Raw genomic sequence first — 20067 nt, forward strand, 5'->3', positions numbered from 1 at the left:
TATTTTTTTGTATTTGCTTCAAGTAATGATTGAATAAACTTTTATTCTATGCAATATACTGCTTGTATCAGGAATCATTTTAGTTCTGAAACGCAAGAAGTTATGATTGTTTTTTGGGGGGCTTTATGTTTTCATTTTGCATAGGCTAGAGATTTTAAATGTTTTATAAATTATATTTCACCTACACATGACTGAATGAGATTGTTGTCTGCCTACATTATTAACAGTTTCACCCTTGATATCCAATATCATAGGCTATATACATTTGAAAGAGTTTTTTCTAGTCAGTTTGATGTTGAGGCTTCAGGAAGTCCGAACAATTACTACGAACTTTAAACACGCAGTTTTTACAAAATAAACTGAAATGATTATTGTTCATTTCATCACAGCTTTACACAAACGGCAAAAGGAGAAAGATAAGAGGCGTTTAATCCCTGCTATTTTTGTGTGATTGTTTGTTTAATGATGTTTTGATCATCTGACTCTGGCGCGTCTCTGGCCGATGACGTCACAGCTCGTCATTTCAGTCAGCGTCGAGTCTTCTGAGGAGAGTCGAGCAGTTCACGGTATTTCTCATATTTACACGATCATCAAACACACTTTATACAGTTTGATCAAGCGACAGGCTCATTTCTGTATTGTTTTCATCGATCACAGCGATACTTGTGCGTCTTTTCTGTCGTCTTCCTGCTGAAATAAACATTTAGTGCAGCATGTGAGGAAAATATGATGAATTCATTCAGACCTGAGCGATTTTGTGTTCGTTTGTGTGATTGTTTCGATGTTGTGAGAAATAATTGTCTTTCAATAGAGCAGTTTTATAGTCTTATCTCATATATCGAGTAATAGTCTGAAGATCATCAATATTAACAGAGAAACTTCTGTAAACACTCTTTATTTCATGTCAATAGTTCCTGTTTTCACCTCATTTATTATGCTGATGTCTTCAGATCTGCTGTAAATTGACACTTAAAGCTCATTTCATTGCTGTCAACAGACTGAGGGGATTTAATGACTACAAATATCTACATTTATTTCTGTTTCTCTTACAGTTCATTACTACTTTTCTAGATATCTGACATTATTTTAAATGAAAAAGCAGAATAAAGTTAGAATTAGAAACAAAACAGTTCTGAATTAGCTTCAGTTGTTTTACGATAGATGGATATCAATGATTAATGCAATTAGTTTAAGGGTCAAATATAAAAGGGGTTAATATAGAAATTTTTTTTTATTTAGAACAAGAATCATTTTCTGACATTCAAACACTGTATTTAAGGATCACAGTGCAGCCCAAAATACTCTTTAATTGTCATTTTAAATCTTTATACTTTGCCACTTTCCTTCAAACCACTAGATTTCTCTCATTTGTCAGCAATACGTTTTTAATCATTTAAAATATAATTAAATTGAGTGTGATCTCTCTTATTCTTTTATATACTTTATTAAGTAGAGGTCAAAATAACTGTTGTTTCCTTTTTACATTAAATATATCTGTTACACTAAATGATGATGGAACATTATTTCACCTATATTTTGACTTTTTTAGTAGTAATTTGAAACATTAAAATAGACACTTGCATTTAATTGGTTTTTGGTTTTCATTTTTGTACGTTTAATTTGATGCTTTCTTGTCTTTAACCTTATAAAAACAAACACAGTATCTGACATATTTTTGATTTTGGCAGATCAGCTCCACCAACCAATCTGCAGTTCAGTCAATGAAGCCCGCCCACTTCGATTCACTCAATTAAGCTACTCCCACATCACACACATCATCAGTAAAGCTCCTCCATAAACACCAACATCATCAGTAAAGCTCCTCCCACATCACTCACATCATCAGTGAAGCTCCTCCCACAGCAGTTCATCAATAAATGCTGGAATATTCCCATCAGACGAGCATCAGAGCATCAGAGCATCAGGAAGAGCTGAAATCTGCAAAGACTGAGTTTATTAAAGAGGACAGTGAGAACATGAGTGATCCAGAACCCTGCAGAATGAAACACACTGAAGATACTGAAGAACAAAGAGGTTGGTGTTTATTCTTCATTCATTCATGATGCTGAACAACATTCATGTTACAAAGATTCAAGCACTTCTGCCCAGTTAGTGAATAGGCACTGAACTGTTAACAAATGTTCAGTATAGGGATATTTGAGAAACTTTCATATTCATTTATAAGTATGAGGGCAAACTAAGAATAATTTAATAATCTGGTAAATCATCAGATTTTTTGCAGCCGATACCACTTTCTCATCATCATCAACGGCCGATACCAACCCTGATCTTAAAGGATTAGTCCACTTTTAAATAAACTTTTCCTGATAATTTACTCACCCCCATGTCATCCAAGATGTTCATGTCTTTCTTTCTTCAGCCGAAAAGAAATTAAAGTTTTTGGTGAAAACATTCCAGGATTTTTCTCCATATAGTAGACTTCAATGGGCACCAAACAGTTAAAGGTCATAATTAGTTTCACTGCAGCTTCAAATTGTTCAACACGATCCCAGAGGAGAAATAGATCTTATCTAGTGAAACCATCGCTCATTTTCTGAAGAAAAAAAAAAAAAAATTATATAAGTTTTAACCATGAATGCTCATCTTGAACTAGCTCTCTTCTTCTCTATTAGAATTCCAGCAGTGTAGACGCTGCTAAGTGTATTACTGCCCTCCACAGGTCAAAGTTTGAACTAATTTTTATATGCAATATGCTAGTTCAATAGTATAGTAATTTTAATTTTTTTTTCAGAAAATGAGTGATGCTTTCACTAGATAAGACCCTTATTTCTCATCTGGGAACGTGTTGAACAATTTGAAGCTGCAGTGAAACTGAATCTTGACCTTCAACTCTTTGGTGCCCATTGAAGTCTACTATAAGGAGAATAATCCTGGAATGTTTTCATCAAAAACTTTAATTTCTTTTCGACTGAAGAAAGAAAGACATGAACATCTTGGATGACATGGGGGGTGAGTAAATTATCAGGAAAAGTTTATTTAAAAGTGGACTAATCCTTTAAGTGACATGAAAGCTCTCTGTTTTTCTGATAAAGTAATACCACAAATGTTGGCTGGTTATATTATTTACAGTAATATTGTATGTTGTTTTAATTGAGAATCAGATTAATAAATATTCATATGACAATGAACAGAGCTGTCACAAAACACTAGCCATATTAGGATACTTTGGCTTATTAAAGAGTCGACAAGACTTAAATGTCAAACTGAATGCAATTTCAACCCATTAGGTGACGACATGCTGTCATTTAGACCGTCCTTACCAGCATTAAACCATCCATTCTGCTTAAAACACTGAATGAAACAATGTGTTGAAATTAACTTAATTTATCCTTTCAATGCATTGACCAGTGCTGACACCAATCCCCTAAAATCCCCTTAAACCTTTAAAGGATACTATGTCAAAAATATCAACTGATGTCCTGGACTGTATTATATTATAGTCCCGCCTCAGACACCGAGAGCAGACGAGATGACAGAAGCATTGAATCAGGTTCGCTGTACTCTTTAGCCTCTCTTCCTCCATGTTCTTCAGAACACATACATGGCAAATGGTGAGTTTTTCTGTTGAAGACATGAGGGCAGTGCTAAAGTTCGTCATCAAATCAGGATCGGTTCATGAGATTGGCCAGTATCGATATGAAGCAGATAAATCTGAGCATCCCTAGTATCATGTAAATGATCTTTCCAGAATGACTGATGGGGTTGTAAGCAGAAATTAAGCAAAAGCTGATTTACAGTTACTGATAAAGTTGTATTTCTCATATATTATAGAAGATTTTCATAAACTGTCTACAATAATCCGCAGACATTTGAGTTTTCATTTAAAAACGCTCCTCATCCAGCATTTTCAAGCATTTTCCACAGTAGCTCATCCACACTGAAACGTCTGAAAACGCTTAAATCCACTTGCTGTTCATGCATAAAACATACTAAAAGCTCACAAAATGATGGAGAGAGCAGATATAATAAAGTTCTCACGCTATTTTTCTGCCACAATCATTTTATTAGCATATGATCACAACATTCACTGTTGCAGCCAAATCATGCTCAAAATGGGCTTTAAAACGAAACTGTGATCATATTTTTCTGCACAGGACAGCAAATGTGAGTAAATTTTCATCTTTGAGTGGAAATTTAGGGCCCTTAATACACACCTCGCAGTGCGCCCCCAGGAGCGACGCATGTGTCCTTTGCTAGTTTCAGCCCGACGCAGTTATCAGTTTAACATCCTTCGCCATGTTGTGTAAATAGCAAATGGATTTGCACTCATTGGCTTGCTGGTCTGAAAACGAGGTGCGGTCAGGTGCGCTGTTGGCGTGTTGCTATTTTGAGGCAACTGAAATAGACTGCGCCATTGACAAACTACAACCTGGTCTAAAGTCAATTGTGCAAATTATTATTATTTTTTTTTTGTTGTTATTTAAAGAGTGTTTTAGTGTTATGCGCTTACACTGTACTTATTACATGCTTATTACACAAATATTAAATGTAAAAGATTATTATTGTTTTCATAAAGATAAAAATGCTTTGGTGGAAACCGGCTTTTAGGTCTGCTCCGTAGATGGTTTTGCTTGAATTTTGCACAAATCCGTTTCCTCACTAGAGAAGTGTTTAATTTTTCTGCTTGCAAATTCTGCCATGTAAATAGCGAATACGCCATGGCTTGAGCGCAACTGGTTTTTAAAGGGAATGGGAGATGAAAGTCTGATTGGTTAATTGCACGTTATGCCCAAAACACACCCGTAGGGACCATTTTTCCCATCATTAAACTAGCAAACATGGATTTGGTACCATTTGAAATGTCTCAGTGCGACTGGTACAAAGTGCTTGTGTCCAAAGAAACAGACCAAATGTAATACAAGTTAGAGCGTTTAGAGATACTTTGCTTACTGCAGAGGGTGTGTCCTTTCTCACTGTCTCCAAATGATCTCCTGTTCCTCAACAAGGTGTGAACTCCCCAAGTCTGATCCCAGTCAAGGAAAACTCCAGTTGTTATTTCATGCCTCTGTTTGGAGAATGTGTATCTTGATTTGGGGACTTGAGGAAAGGCTCAGGGTGATTCTCTATCCAGATTAGCCAGTTTTTTTTAAAATATAAACTTTTTTCTTATTTAATTTCAGAGCTGATGGAAGTGAAGAAGGAGAGTGAAGAACTGATTGAAGTAGAGGAGGAACAACATGTCAATCCTGGAGAAAAACCTAAAAATACATTTATAAAGGAAAAAAGAGCCAAGACATCTTTCATATGCAATGACTGCGGAAAGAGTTTCATAAAAAAGCAAAGTTATGATGTTCACATGAGAATTCATACTGGAGAGAAGCCGTTCACATGCGATCAGTGTGGGAAGAGCTTCACACAAAAAATACACCTTAATGTTCACATGAGGATGCACACTGGAGAAAAGCTGTACGCATGTGATCAGTGTGGAAAGAGCTTCGCACAATCATCATACCTTAATGTTCACATGAAGAACCACACGAAAGAGAAGCCGTACACATGTGATCAATGTGGCAAAACATTTATTTGGCCATCAATCCTGAAGGCACACCTGAGAGTTCATACAAAGGAGAAGCCACATTCATGTTTTGTATGTAGAAAGAGTTTTTCAGTGCTGCAAACTTTACAAACACATCTGAAAATTCATACTGGTGTGAGAGAGTACATGTGCTTTGAGTGTGGGAAGACCTTTACTTTTGTGAACAATTTAAAACGGCATCAGATGATCCACACTGGAGAAAAACCTTACAAGTGTTCACACTGTGACAAGAGATTCAGGCAGTCATCATATCTGAAAACACACGAGAGGATGCACTGCAGAGAGAAGCCGTACACGTGTGGTCAGTGTGGAAAGAATTTCACTATGAAAAGTCACGTGACGCTTCACATGAAGATCCATGCAGTGGAGAAACTCCTCGATCCATGCGGGAAGAGGTTCGTTCAGTTATCTTTATTCACTCATATGAAAAACATTCACAGTCTGAAATCACAGTAAGTGGTTCATCTTTATGAGCAGTAAGTGTAAGTTGCAGTATATTGCCAAAAGTATCATTGAATTCAGGTGTTCCAATCACTTCCATGGCCACAGGTGTATAAAATCAAGCACCTAGGCATGCAGACTGCTTCTACAAACATTTGTGAAAGAACAGTGTGTAGAGAGCTTCATGGAATGGGTTTCCATGGCAGAGCAGCTGATCCAAGCCTTACATCACCAAGTGCAATGCAAAGCGTCGGATGCAGTGGTGTAAAGCACGCCGTCACTGGACTCTAGAGCAGAGGAGACGTGTTCTCTGGAGTGACCAGTCACGCTTCTCTGTCTGGCAATCCCATGGACAAGTCTGGGTTTGGCGGTTGCCAGGAGAACGGTACTTGCTTGACTGCATTGTGACAAGTGTAAAGTTTGGTGGAGGGGGATTATGGTGTGGGGTTGTTTTTCAGGGGTTGGGCTAGACCTTTAGTTCCAGTGAAAGGAACTCTTAATGCTTCAGCATACCAAGACATTTTGGACAATTTCATGCTCCCAACTTTGTGGGAACATTTTAGGGATGGCCCCTTCCTGTTCCAACATGACTGCGCTCCAGTGCACCAAGGAAGGTCCATAAAGACATGGATGAGCGAGTTTGGTGTGGAGGAACTTGACTGGCCTGCACAGAGTCCTGACCTCAAACCGACAGAACACCTTTTGGATGAATTAGAGCGGAGACTGTGAGCCAGACCTTCTCACCAACATCACTGCCTGACCTCACAAATGAGCTTCTAGAAGAATGGTCAAAAATTCCCATAAACACACTCCTAAACCTTGTGGAAAGCCTTCCCAGAAGAGTTAAGGCTGTTATAGCTGCAAAGGGTGGGACAACTCCATAATAAACCCTACGGATTAAGAAAGGCAGGCGTCCCAAAACTTTTGGCAATATAGCGTAGTTTCCTAATTACACACATTTTGGTGGTTGCTTGTTATCTGCTTCAGATTTTTCACATTATTGTGGAAAGTGCACATGTGCATTTAGGGTGTGTCTGAATCCACATTTGCTAGTTCAACAATGCAAAAACTGGTCGGCGCACCAGGTGCATGGTCTAAAAGGGTTGTACCTAGTCTCTTAATGAGTAATGGGTGTGTTTTGGGTGTAACATGCAATAAACCAGTAAGAGTCTTATCTCCCATTGACCTTAAAAGTCAGTTGCTCTCGCACCATGGCGGATTCGCTATTTACATGGTGAAATTAGCAGGTGGAAAAACTGAATGCTTCTCCAGCATGTTTGTGTGCTGCTGCGTGTCCCTGTGTGTGTAATAAGCAGAGTGTACATGTGTTGTGCCCTGGCCTGTAGCCTGTATCATGCCTGTTGGAAATTAAATGTGTTTGTTTTTTGTCAGAACTACCAGAATGGATCTGGAAGGAGAGGACAATGAGAACATGAGTGATCCAGAACCCTGCAGAATGAATCACACTGAAGATACTGAAGAACAAAGAGGTTGGTGTTTATTCTTCATTCATTCATGATGCTGAAGAACAAAGAGGTTATTCTTCATTCTTATATTCATATTACAGCAGAATAGACACAGCGCTATATGTTGAAACCTTGGAAATGCATGAAAGGATTCACTCCGGAGAGAAATAAATCAGAGTTTGATCAATGATCTAGTCTACGGTCACGATCACAGTAACTAGATCATCTTCAGATCCAGAAGTGTGACGACACTGAACATGACACGATAAAGCATCTCTTCCATAGAAATCTGTCGTGATCAGCTGCAGCGAGAGACACGATAAAGAAACATCATCCACAGTCGTCAGAGTTCATCTTCAGGGGTTTGTGTTAATGTTCAAGTAGAAGTTTTTTTGAAAGAATACGTGTTCTACTCTTGCATGCAAATGCAAGATATTCTTTCATGTATCTTTGAAACTGGACACTTTGCTTCTCTTCTTCTCTTGAAATGCTTTGGCTCTTATAAGTCAGTAAAGAGAGAGATCTGTCTCATTTGGTGTCACTTTTACTTAATGTTTGTATTTGGTTCAAGTAGTGATTGATTCAACTTGTTTTATCAGCATCTTGTTATTGTCCGTTTTTTATTTTCTGCTGAGTCTGCTTGAATCAGGAATAACTTTAGGTTAAAATCTGCAAAGAAGCTTATAATTGTTTTTTGTGTCTTTTCTATTCAATAAAGACAAATATCTGAAACTACTTGACTCTTCTGTAATGAACTTGTGAACATGTGATCAGTGTGGAAAAACATTTATTGGGTCATCAGACCTGAAGAAACACCTGACAGTTCATATGAAGGAGAAGCCACATTCATGTTCTGTGTGTGGAAAGAGTTTTTCACTGCTGTGTAGTTTGGTCTTACTCTTAATAGGCATACTAGACACTATCAGGCAGGTGTGTTGAGGAAAGTGGGTCCAATGTCCAATGTTGCCCACAATGTTGGTGTAAATCATTCACCCGCTGACATTCAGAACCACAATAAAAGCATCATTTTAAAATAAAATGCATATGTTATATATAAAAAGCAGATCTGAATGTCATTGTTTAGTTTTAAAAACAAACTTTCCAATTGCAATTTTCTGCTCTATTCTTCACACTTCACACTCTCTCTCACATTTTCATGCATAAGCAGAAATGTCTGCACCTTTTGTCACCTTTGGCTCCTGAGCACGTCAGTGTGATTTGACACAAGCACATTAAACCACAGCATGTTTTTTGTTTTTTTGTTAAAGTGCCTCTTGGTTGAAGTCACCTGCTCTCATTTGACCACTTGCTTCTAATGCACAAAAAATCATGTTCTTTTAACGTGAAAAATCTGTAATTATGTCATCTGTGGTAGTTTGATGCAAATCAGTTGACTGGCAGTGGTTTGTGTGGACTGATCTGAACCAAATGACACAACTCAATATTTCACCAGATGAAAAAAGACTGGAGATCAGGCTAAACATCTGTGGATCATGAAATTTAACAGACATCAATGCCAAAAGGGGTTAATGTAGTCATGATGAGAGATGGGTTGAATGTAAAATAAAGATCTAACTAAAGCTCACTTCTTTATTTTTTTTATTTTTTTTTTGACTGTGACACTGTGGTCAGATTTTTTTTTTCTTCTCACCTTCATATTTCACACTCAACGTAGTTTTTTTTCCACATCCTCCCAGAAGTGTTTAACGGTGTGTTTTCAGCAGAAACACCTGCAGAGATGATGAGATCTGTGTCTGTCACCTTTAGAAAAAGTATTCATAAGATGTAAATGTGAATTAATCCTTTCAATGATTTTTTTAATGGCCTGGTAGTGATTGTAATACACTCCCCTGATCTCAAGAGGTGCTCTAGTGACTGACTGCGGTCTTTAGCCTCATTGTTAGAGCGCCCAACTCCCATGCTGGCAGACCCGGGTTCGAGTCCTGCTTAGAGCTGGCGGTTCGAACTGTAGGGGTTGCATTGGTGCCGTGACCCGGATGGGAGTGAGATTTACCCCTTATTTACACAGCACGTCTGTGACGCGTTACAGATCGGGCGAAGATTTATTCCGTCTTCTACGTTGTCCTTGATTTTAAGTCTACACAGAGTGATTGTTTTCACTTAATTTTGTATTTGAGCTGCGCTACTTGGACACGGTCTAAAACAGACCTATCATATGTGCAAGGACCGACAATGCTGTCGGGTGTATGTGCCGATGTTGAAGTTGTTGCAAGACAGTACTGTCCACTTCCCAATAGGCGGGATCGTTGGAACGGCCGAACTATAGGAGGACGTCGGGGAGGAAGCTGGAATTCTCGCCGGTGGTGTTATTTAGGTTAATTATCTGAACCTGCTCCTCCCGAGCTTTGTTAATAAAACATCATAAAGTGTTACTGACCAAGCGCCATATACTTCTTATACTCCCCATACTCGCATTTGGCACTTTGGTGATCCGTGATTTTAGGCCCTGTGCAGCAGAATGAGACACACAAGACTGTTTGTGCACTACAGCACTATAACAAACTTACTGAAAACAACACAATCATACAACAGAAGCACTGCTCAAAGGCAAAAGTGCTCAAGATCCATTAATATCACATTTTTAATTCATGTTATAATATTTGACTTTTTGATCTTGACTGAATACCACATTCATTAACTCACAAAAATCCATTAAATGAAACAACACATAAATAACAGGACATTTGGAACAACAGTGATACTGTCAAAGGATGAATTAATGAAGTTGATTTCATTTATTACTCAGCCATGCATCTTAAAGAGGTCATGAAGTGGATTTTCTTATTATTTCATAATGTAAGTATGATTTTTACATCAAAAATTGTCATAATATAGAAATAAAAGGCATTTTCTACCCTGATTTTAGCCTCTGGTTTGAACGCTCTGTTTTAAGGGGCGTGTCTCTGTGAGACTTCAGTGTAAACGCCCACTGCTGTGATTGGCTGACATCTTTTCATTTGAAATACGCATTACATGTGGAACCCTCTCAGACACTTTTAACAAATTAACAAATTTGTTTGACTATAGGGTTAGTTCACCCAAAAATTAAAATTATCCCATGATTTACTCACCCTCAAGTCATCTTCTTTCAGACAAACACAGTCAGATTCAGAGTTATATTTAAAAATAAAAACTTTAAAAAAAAAAAAAAAAAAAAAAAAAATCCATACAACTCCAGTGGGCTATGTGAATCGATGCATTTGTGTAAAATAAATTTGACTATTTTTATAGCATGATTATATAATTTTTTTTTTTATTATTAAGTAAAAATGACATTTTAATGAAACAAAGACCTCTTATACGCCAAAATTTGATTTCTCATGTCATGACCCCTTTAAAACAATAATAATAATAAAAAGAACTGGTTCAAAAACATAACAAAAACATTTCTGAAATATTCAAAATTTATAATTTAACTTATTAAAATATAAAATATTAACATTTTCATAAGCACATAAATGTTTTTCATAACATCTGTAATTTTCTGTGATTATTTGGACGTTGCAAAGCACCCTCATATTTGCATTTTCTCCTGTTACTGTACATAATTTCAACCTTAAAAATCAAGATTAGGCATGCAATAATGTCATCAGGATAGAAGTGAAAACTGGGTGAGAATTAACAGCTAGCTCAGAGGAAGATATGGCATGTTTTTCTAATACAGTAATTAACGGATTATACAAGACGTCTTCCTTCACTTTACAAACAAAATTCATCAGTTTGTGTGGGAAACTGTAATTTACTTCATTTGGGAACCAAATGAACAAGAGAAATGAAATTTAAATGTGTATATATTTGTGTTCACATAAAATTCCTTCCCAGATTTTGTGCTGTAGAACGTTAGAAACCCCAAAAACAGAATCCCAGTCAACAGAAGAGTTGATTAACGTTTTGAGACTTCTGCGTACAACACATTTTCCTGCTCTTCAGCCCTCTGAAAGAAAACACAAATACATCTAATGTTCACTAATGTAGCCTGTTTATCATGAACACATCCGTCATCCTCCGTCTTCTGCCACAAACACTTTAAAATGTATTTATTCTTGTTAAAAAAAAAAACTTGGCTTCTTCATGGTCTAAAATGACCAACATAGTAAATGAATGGGAAATATGAACTCAAATCTCAGAGAAACTCAGATAATCTTTTGGTGGTACAAACTACAAAGTGCAGAGCAATGAAGGAGTGACAGTCTAAATGTCAAGAGAGCAACACAGACACAACCTCCCCCAGCTCACACTGGCCTGACTGCAACACAGAGCAAGTTCTTGCAAAAGTGTGAAATAAAAACATTACTTCAGCCACAAGCAACAAAAACATGAACAGCCAGGAAGAGGTTACACTCTAAATCATTGAGAGTGCAACACAGATACACACACTCACTTACACACTCTTACTTACACAATACACCATTATACACACACAAATGAACCGGTGTGGCTGTAACAATATGGTAAAATTGAGTCAAAAGACTCAAATAAGAGGTTGAAATCAGATCAGACTCAAATTTACTAAGCTGTGATAAAGCATAGCTATCCATTTTGTTACAGTTTTATTGAATTTTGATGTTATGTGTAACATAATTTCCTCCTGTGTTCAGGTTTGACTGTAGTAAAAATGATGCAAAAACCGACACTTCAAATCAACATTTCAAACAAAAGAAAATCTAAACTTTGACAAAAAGCCTAACAAGTATTTGTCTAAAACCACTTGAGATTTTATAAGCCACTTTCTATAGAACTAAATGGAAATCTAGTGACATTACAAGTTTTTACTCCCACCTGATGGCACTAATCCACTTTCGTGGGTGTCTTTATTTAATTTAAAAATATATTAGAACAAAATTGTGTTATATTTTCAATGGGAAAAAATAGCTACTAAAAATTGTATAAATATTGCATAGTATCATGAAATACCCTCAAAATTCTAAGTTACACTGTAAATTATTTTCAGGATTTCACAGAATGTAACTGTAATATTTCACAGTAAATTGAATTATTACCCCTTCACTGGCTTTAACTGTGATTTTTCACAATATAATACCGTATTAAAAGTTACTGAAAATAGTGTATAAGTGTATAGTGCGCCATTTGGGATGCAACTACGACGTGTCACTCTATTGTTTTAGTTAGATAGATAGTTCAACGTGCAATATGGCGGAATAAGTCCCGCCTTCTAAATAAGAGCCAATCACCGATTGGTAAAGTCATCATGTCACTGCAGCGGCCGTTAGAAGCTCCGGTTCCTATAGAAACAGTCTGATGCGCACTTATGTCTGTGCATGCAACCTGAAAAATACCTAATATTTTGTCATGATTTGAGCATTTAGAAACAAAATTTATGAGACAGTTGTTGTCAGATTTCATTGGTGATTTCAAATATGAAAGCTTGGCGAACAGCTTTGGAGAATTTGATGTTTCCCCATTCAAAGAGAGCTGCACTTGAATGCCTGAGAGGCGTTTCTAAGATGGCTGCCGAGTGAAATGACTTGACTTAAAGTTTGTTTGTTTTAATATGGTGGTGCATGTTATTTAAAAGTAGTTAGTTGTAGGTTCTGTTGTCATGTTGTTAGTGGTTAACTACTCACGTAGGTTTGAGCGTGCAACTTTTTTAAACAAGAAATGAACAGTTGTGTTAAAGGTACCGTATTAGGTTATTTTGGAGCATCATTTCTAAGAAAAAAATTGGTCATTTTTGGTTAACTTTAGCTTTTCTAATTGCGTTCTCTCTTTCTGCTATAGGTTCTTAATAAATGGGGAATAAAGTTGTAAGGTAAGCTGTGGCCTTAACGTAGGCATTATGACCATTATTATCATCAACCAGAGAAATTATAGTGTCGTGGATTAGAGTAAATTCAACTCAGATTAGTAACGTTAGCTGGGCTTCGTAACTTTCGAAGCAGCTGTTGTTTGCCTCGTCGACTGAAAATACTGCCTAATCTAAGACAAAGCTCTACCATAGTTGTTATTTTACTCTTACTCTATTGATATGGTATTTCTGCAGCTCTTTTTGCAAGACTGCTCTTGACTGTGTGTTTGTGATGTAAGTGTTTTTCAGTTGCTGGTGTTTAAATGGTTGCGGTTTAGCTGAGTAATGTCACCTTGCTCAAACTGACAAACTTTTTTTGTCAGTCCAAGCCAAAGCAAGAACAAAAACACTTGTTTAGTTGCTCTAAGGGTTGCTTCTAATTAACGGTGCACATTCTTCTAGCCCAAAACCCAGAACCGAGTTAAGATTTTAGTACTTCTATTTCCATCGTCCAGAAGTCAGATGGTTTTTGGTTAACACAAGCTTTTATTCTACAAAATAAAATACATCAGAATTACCCTACCCATGAGTTTTCAAAGCTATTACACATCTTGAAAAAGACGGTTGCTATCAAGTGGTTAAAGCGGACTACAGAGGCAGTCGGCAACTTTAAATGTCATCACGGCGAACAGACTGCTTTTACAGCCTTGATATGCTTACAGTTTTGCTCTTACAAACTATTGAGATTCTGATTGGGTAGATGATGTGAAATGTGTAATAAAACATAATTTGTGTACAGTAATCAATGCTGAAGCAATACAGAAATTAAACATCTTACCGGTTTATGTGCCTTTCCTTTGTAGAACGTCGGTCTAGCATAAATGATGTCTGTCTGAACATCAGTCTGATCTGCTTCTACAAAAGTGACAGAAACAAAACACTTATTGAAACAATGTGTGACCTGTGCTGGAGAAATGAGTCAGAATGAGCTCTGGCAAATTTTGAGCTAAAGGCAAAACAAGTGTAAATGTTGGTCGAATTTGAGGTTTTTACAAAAATAAGTTAATTAAGCCCTCGTCTAGAGATCCCAAAGCTCCAAAGAAAAATTAAACATCTAAAAGTGTCTTTATTTGTTCGTTTTCTGAGAGGAGTACCTTTCCTTTGACTGTGAAAAATGCTGTTTTTCTGCTCACTTCTGGACGACTGGAAGTTTGGTATCATTCTAACTTTGTGGTTATTCATAGCGAATTCTCAATGGCGTGAGTCTGAGCCAATGAGATGTGATTTTCAAATGGGTTTTGAGTTGGTTTGTGCCAAATTTGGTGTTATTGCCAGGGATTTAAGGTATGGTTGCTTGGCAAACTTTAACTTTTGTTTTGTTTTGTTTTGTTTTCTTAAAGTATTAGATGTTCATGTCTTTCTTTCTTCAGTCGAAAAGAAATGAAGGAAAACATTCCAGGATTTTTCTCCTTATAGTGGTCTTCAATGGACTCCAAACGGTTGAAGGTCAAAATGTCAGTTTCAGTGCAGCTTCAAAGAGCTTTAAACGATACCAGACGAGGAATAAGAGTCTTATCTAGAGAAACGATCGGTCATTTTCGGAAAAAATGCAACTGTATATGCTTTATAAACACAAAATATCGCCTTGAACGTACTTCCGGTTTCTGCATTCTTCTTTTCGACTGAAGAAAGAAGGACATGAACATCTTGGATGACATGGGGGTGAGTAAATTATCAGGAAAAATTTATCTAAAAGTGGACTAATCCTTTAAAATGGACTTTTCTGACTCTATCGACTTCAAACAGGTTTTTGAAAATAAAGGTCAAACTCATTTTTGAAAATTTGATCATTGTGACTCATTTTTCCAGCATTGCTCACAAATTTTACAAATGCATAAGTGGTAAGTAATTCTTGCCTTTTGGGTGAGTTCTCCTGTGTTTCCTGCAGATGCAGAAGATCCCGAGAGCAATAACAATCAACAGAGATCCAGCAGCAGCAGCAGCAGCAGCAGAGATCAGCACTGTCCACGAGACCGGAAGAACTGAAAGAGATGGTCATTAGTGCTAAAATAATGTGTGCAGAAACACCAGATACCATCAGTCAAGTACCTGCAGCACATGTGTGACAGAGCTGAGTGTTGTTGAGGTGTTGAGTCTGGTTTCTGATGGGATTGTTCAGCACACAGCTGTAGGAATCATCCACACACTCCAGATGGAGAAGAAGATCAGATCGGCTGAGATTAGAAACACTGGTGTTGGACAATACACTGTTTCCTTTGAACCAGGAGAGAGTCACATGACTCACATTCACAGCTGAACACACCAATGAACATGATGATGATGATGAAGATGAATTTAGTGAAGAGTTTAGTGAAGAGTCTCTGTTGATGACAGGAACAGGCAGACGAGCTGGGAAAAAAAAGAGAATAAATGTGATAAGATTTTGTGTGTGTGTTTTATTTTCTATCTGTCTCTATCTCAAGTAAAGGTTCATCACACATACACACACACACACACACACACACACAGGTCATTGCTGACACTCTATCAACATGAAATTAAATGAAAATATTAAGCAAAATGAAAACAAAACCATCTGATGTCATCACAGGATCATCAAACAAAATAATATGTGGTGGAAATGTTCATGACAAAAATTACTCAATTCAGCAATCTTGTTTATATACTGGTGGAATTTTTATATAATTATTTTTATTTGCAACCATTTATAAAAAAAGACAATAATTTTAACTTTTTTACTGGATATACTGTAGTAGATTAAACTAATGAAAGTGTAAAAAGTGTTTAACTCACCATAGACAGTGAGATTGATCGTGTTGAGTGGCGTCTGATTGCTGGTTCTGGTGACTGTATAAAGTCCAGAGTCTGTGGTTCTGCTGTTGTTGATGGTCAGAGATCCAGTCTGAAGATCCAGTTTCAATCTGCCTCTGAATCTCCCTTCAGCACTATCATTAAATATACTGCTCTTATTGCTCTGTCTGTTGATTTTAGCTATGACAATGTCTCCAAATTTCCACATTATATCATCTCTCTGTAGTTCAGTAAGATCAGGATTCAGAGTGACTGATTCTCCTTCAGTCACTTCCATCTTCACTTCAACACCAAACACACCTGATCAACAAACACAAATATTTACTCAATTACATGACTTTCTGACAGTTTTCATAATTTTGAAACTATTTATAAATCGCCATGTACAAAACCCGCTCTGATTTCAATGAAAACTCATTCTAGCAGCATGAACACAACAGTATTTGAGTAACGATGGGAATAACAGCCTTAAAGCTACTCACCGGCCAGACTGCAGGAGCACAAACACATGAGAGTGAGCATCTTCATCACAGAGCTGTTCGCATGATCAGATCCTGTCATGTCTGAAACAGAGCAGACGTCTCTGAAGTGAAGTGTGAACAAACTCCTCCCTTCAGAGACTCGACAGCATGTGCCTTCTCGAACTGGACACATGAAGCCTATCTGAAGGTGTCATTTGAACATTTTCTGTTATATGAACCTACAAATACGAATGTTCAGAAATATTCATGAGTCACAGATATGCCATAGGCCCTAACTAAACTAAAGTCTTATGAGTGAAGGGAAAGAACATAACATGAAATCTCAATATTTAAGTGTTTAAATGTGTATCAAGAGTAATTATACATTCAACCTATTGAAATAATCTGGGTTTGAGAAAGAAAACCATGTAAACTGATTCAGATGTTGGCAGGACAGCTCTTCTTCAACACAAATGATGTTGAATGTCGTTCTGTGAGTGAGGGAGGAGCTGGAGGAGTGTATTCACACCGACTGAACCGCTTCACTTCAGACGATGATTTCAAGAGAGCAAGACCTCATTATATTATTATAACAGTTCTGTGAACTGCTGGAAAAATGCTGGAGACTTTTATTCTCTTGTGTTTGTGCTCCTGGAGTCGAGCTGGTAAGTGTTTGTATGGCTTCAGTTGTGCATCATTCGGCTCTTTATTATTTCCTTCATTTATAATATTTTCAAGATGTATCACACTAATATTGTGCAGAATGAAGAGTTATTTCTCAGTGGTGAAACTTTTAAACACATTTGAAATGTTTGTTGATCAGGTGTGTTTGGTGTTGAAGTGAATATGGAAGTGACTGAAGGAGAATCAGTCACTCTGAACCCTGATCTTACTGAACTACAGAGAGATGATCTGATGTGGAAATTTGAAAACATTGTCATAGCTCAAATCAACAGACAGAACAATAAGATCAGGATATATAATGATAATTCTGAAGGGAGATTCAGAGACAGACTGAAACTGGATCTTCAGACTGGATCTCTGACCATCATCAACAGCAGAACCACAGACTCTGGACTTTATACAGTTTCCAGCATCAGAAGAGACTCAACGTCGCTCAACACGATCAATCTCACGGTCTATGGTGAGGAGAGAGTTACTTCTGTTTGATGATTATGTCCCTAGTGACAAACAAATATACTAAAATGTATCTGAAATACCTTTATTTCATACTAAGTATACTAAAATATAGTTGCATATTATGTACTTAATAAAAATACCCTTTTTTAGTATACTAAACTGGTATACTTAAAGTCTGCTAAACTGGAACAACTCACTTTGCACTTTAATTGTGCAGAAGTAGTGCTGAGGTCCAACTAAACATAGTACTGAAGTATATTTGATTGTGCAAAAGTGAAACTATCACAAATATACTTTAGGCACACTTTAAATATCATGCACTGAAAGACCGATATTATTCAAATATCATACAATCCTCATCAATATTGACATTAAAACACATTTTAGGCCTAATATTAAGAAATGTGCATTGTGTACTGCAAATAAAGTTTAATTATATTTTTTTTATCAGTAAGTCTAAAGAGATATGTCAGTAAATATGTTAATAATATATTTTAAATATATTACTTTTTTACTAGGGGTGTCTTTGCATTAATCACTGTTATATTATTGTGAATATTAAAGATTTTATAATTGTACATATTCATTTGTTTGCCTTTAATGCCTTATAATTATATTAATTATCAACATTTTAATAGAATTGTTTATTTAATTCTTAAATTCTTAGATTATTTTTATTCTCCAATATTTCCAGCTCGTCTGCCTGTTCCAGTCATCAGCAGAGACTCTCCATCATCATTATGTTCATTGGTGTGTTCAGCTGTGAATGTGAGTCATGTGACTCTCTCCTGGTTCAAAGGAAACAGTGTATTCTCCAACACCAGTGTTTCTAATCTCAGCAGCCGGTCTGATCTTCTTCTCCATCTGGAGTGTGTGGATGATTCCTACAGCTGTGTGCTGAACAATCCCATCAGAAACCAGACTCAACACCTCAACATCACTCAACTCTGTCACACATGTGCAGGTATATCAGCAGCACTATATTCTTTCACAAACTAAACAATATTTCTAGTTTAACATTGCTCATTTCTTGTCTCAGAAGACCGTATCCACTGTTGTGGCTTTAGTGAAGCTGTGATCCGATTGGCTCTCTCTGCTGTGGTGGGCGTGGCTACTGTGGCTGTTCTGGTTTATGACATCAGATGCGGAAGTCTTCAACAGAAGAAGAGCGTGCAGGAGTAAACATCGAACTCTTCTTGAATAACTGGAGGAATTATATATACAAAACATTGTTTTTATATTATTTTAATGGTATTTGCAGCACTTTTCACAATACAAATCATTCTACAGCAGCTTTACAAAGAATAACGCCTTATAAACCTCTTGTGTTCAATCAGACAATAATCATAATGTGCTCACTTTTCTTTCTGTATTCTGGTGTGTTATTTTAAGATGAGTTGCAGGGTCAAGGACTCGTTCGGCTATTGTTTATATCTGCTGAGAGATGTTTGGGGAAATAACATACTGCAGTTTTTGAACCATTTTATGTTTTATTAATTTATTAAAAATTATTGCTGCCCCCAGTTCATCACAAACATTTGTTGTAAGCCAATTGTTGGCCACATTTGTTGGCGTTCCAATCACTTGATTTGATTTGTGTGCTATTTAGCCTGTAATATCAATCCTTTTGAGAATAAATCTGAGTCACATGATCGGGAGCATATTAAAACGTAGATTTAACCCTAATCAATGCCTTCAGATTGCATGTCAACTGTGCCATGAAAAGGGTCATTACTCGAAGCTTTTAAAAACGATGCACGCTAACGACATCTTCTGGTCAAAAGGTGGAAAAAGCTGCCTTTGCATCCCGGACGACAGACATTTTTGGACGTTCATGTAATAAAATGTTTGTGCTTTGAAAAGTGTATAAAACAATAAAAATGTAGTCATATGATCAAAAAATAAATGAAGATTATCATTGAATGGTCGGTTGAAGCACTTCAAATAAATACAAACAACATGCACAAAACTACTCGTGTAAATATTTATTCGTATTATGATTTATTCTTATCAAAAAGTGAATGACACTTGACACAGATCAAAGATGCGAAGAAAAAAGGCAAAAGAAAAAAGGAGGAAGAAGAAGAAGAGGGAAGCTTGCCTTGGACCAGATAAGACCGGTTTGAAAGGAAAAGAGATGATCGGATTGATTAGACAATAAACTGAACTCGTAAAAGAACATCTGCTCAACAGGTTTTTGTCTCTGAATAAAATTAGAATGGCTTCGAAGTGAGGTGGGGCTTTAACCACAAGCCCCAGCGCCGTTTGTAACCGAACTTGAGGTTTAGCCGATTTCCTGTCGAGTCTCAGTTAGAAATGTCATTTAGGGAAGTAGAGCATGGGTCACTCACTTTAGCAATGTTAGATTGTGCAATCTGCACCCGAAACTCTGTAAAAACGTGC

The 20067-nt window shown here is 36.8% G+C and overlaps 2 protein-coding genes across 3 annotated transcripts; both read left to right on the forward strand.

Moving 5' to 3' along the window:
* Window positions 1-512: 512 nt before the first annotated feature.
* Window positions 513-8177, forward strand: LOC137015564 (zinc finger protein ZFP2-like). Of its 2 annotated transcripts, none has more exons than XM_067380623.1 (5): window positions 513-566; window positions 1689-2034; window positions 5142-5952; window positions 7391-7488; window positions 7569-8177. In XM_067380623.1, the coding sequence occupies exons 2-5, from the start codon at window positions 1878-1880 to the stop codon at window positions 7571-7573; spliced, it is 1071 nt and encodes a 356-aa protein (XP_067236724.1). In that variant the 5' UTR covers window positions 513-566; window positions 1689-1877; the 3' UTR covers window positions 7574-8177. The 2 variants fall into 2 exon arrangements, with proteins under 2 accessions (XP_067236724.1, XP_067236717.1); XM_067380616.1 differs by having other exon boundaries at window positions 7566-8175.
* An 8915-nt stretch (window positions 8178-17092) lies between these two features.
* On the forward strand, window positions 17093-19587 carry LOC137015730 (signaling lymphocytic activation molecule-like). Its single transcript, XM_067380724.1, has 4 exons — window positions 17093-17189; window positions 17348-17668; window positions 18359-18628; window positions 18707-19587. The coding sequence occupies exons 1-4, from the start codon at window positions 17141-17143 to the stop codon at window positions 18844-18846; spliced, it is 780 nt and encodes a 259-aa protein (XP_067236825.1). The 5' UTR covers window positions 17093-17140; the 3' UTR covers window positions 18847-19587.
* The last annotated feature ends 480 nt before the right edge of the window (window positions 19588-20067 follow it).

This window comes from Chanodichthys erythropterus, chromosome 3 (genome assembly GCF_024489055.1).
Source record: "Chanodichthys erythropterus isolate Z2021 chromosome 3, ASM2448905v1, whole genome shotgun sequence".
Taxonomy (NCBI): Eukaryota; Metazoa; Chordata; class Actinopteri; order Cypriniformes; family Xenocyprididae; genus Chanodichthys; species Chanodichthys erythropterus.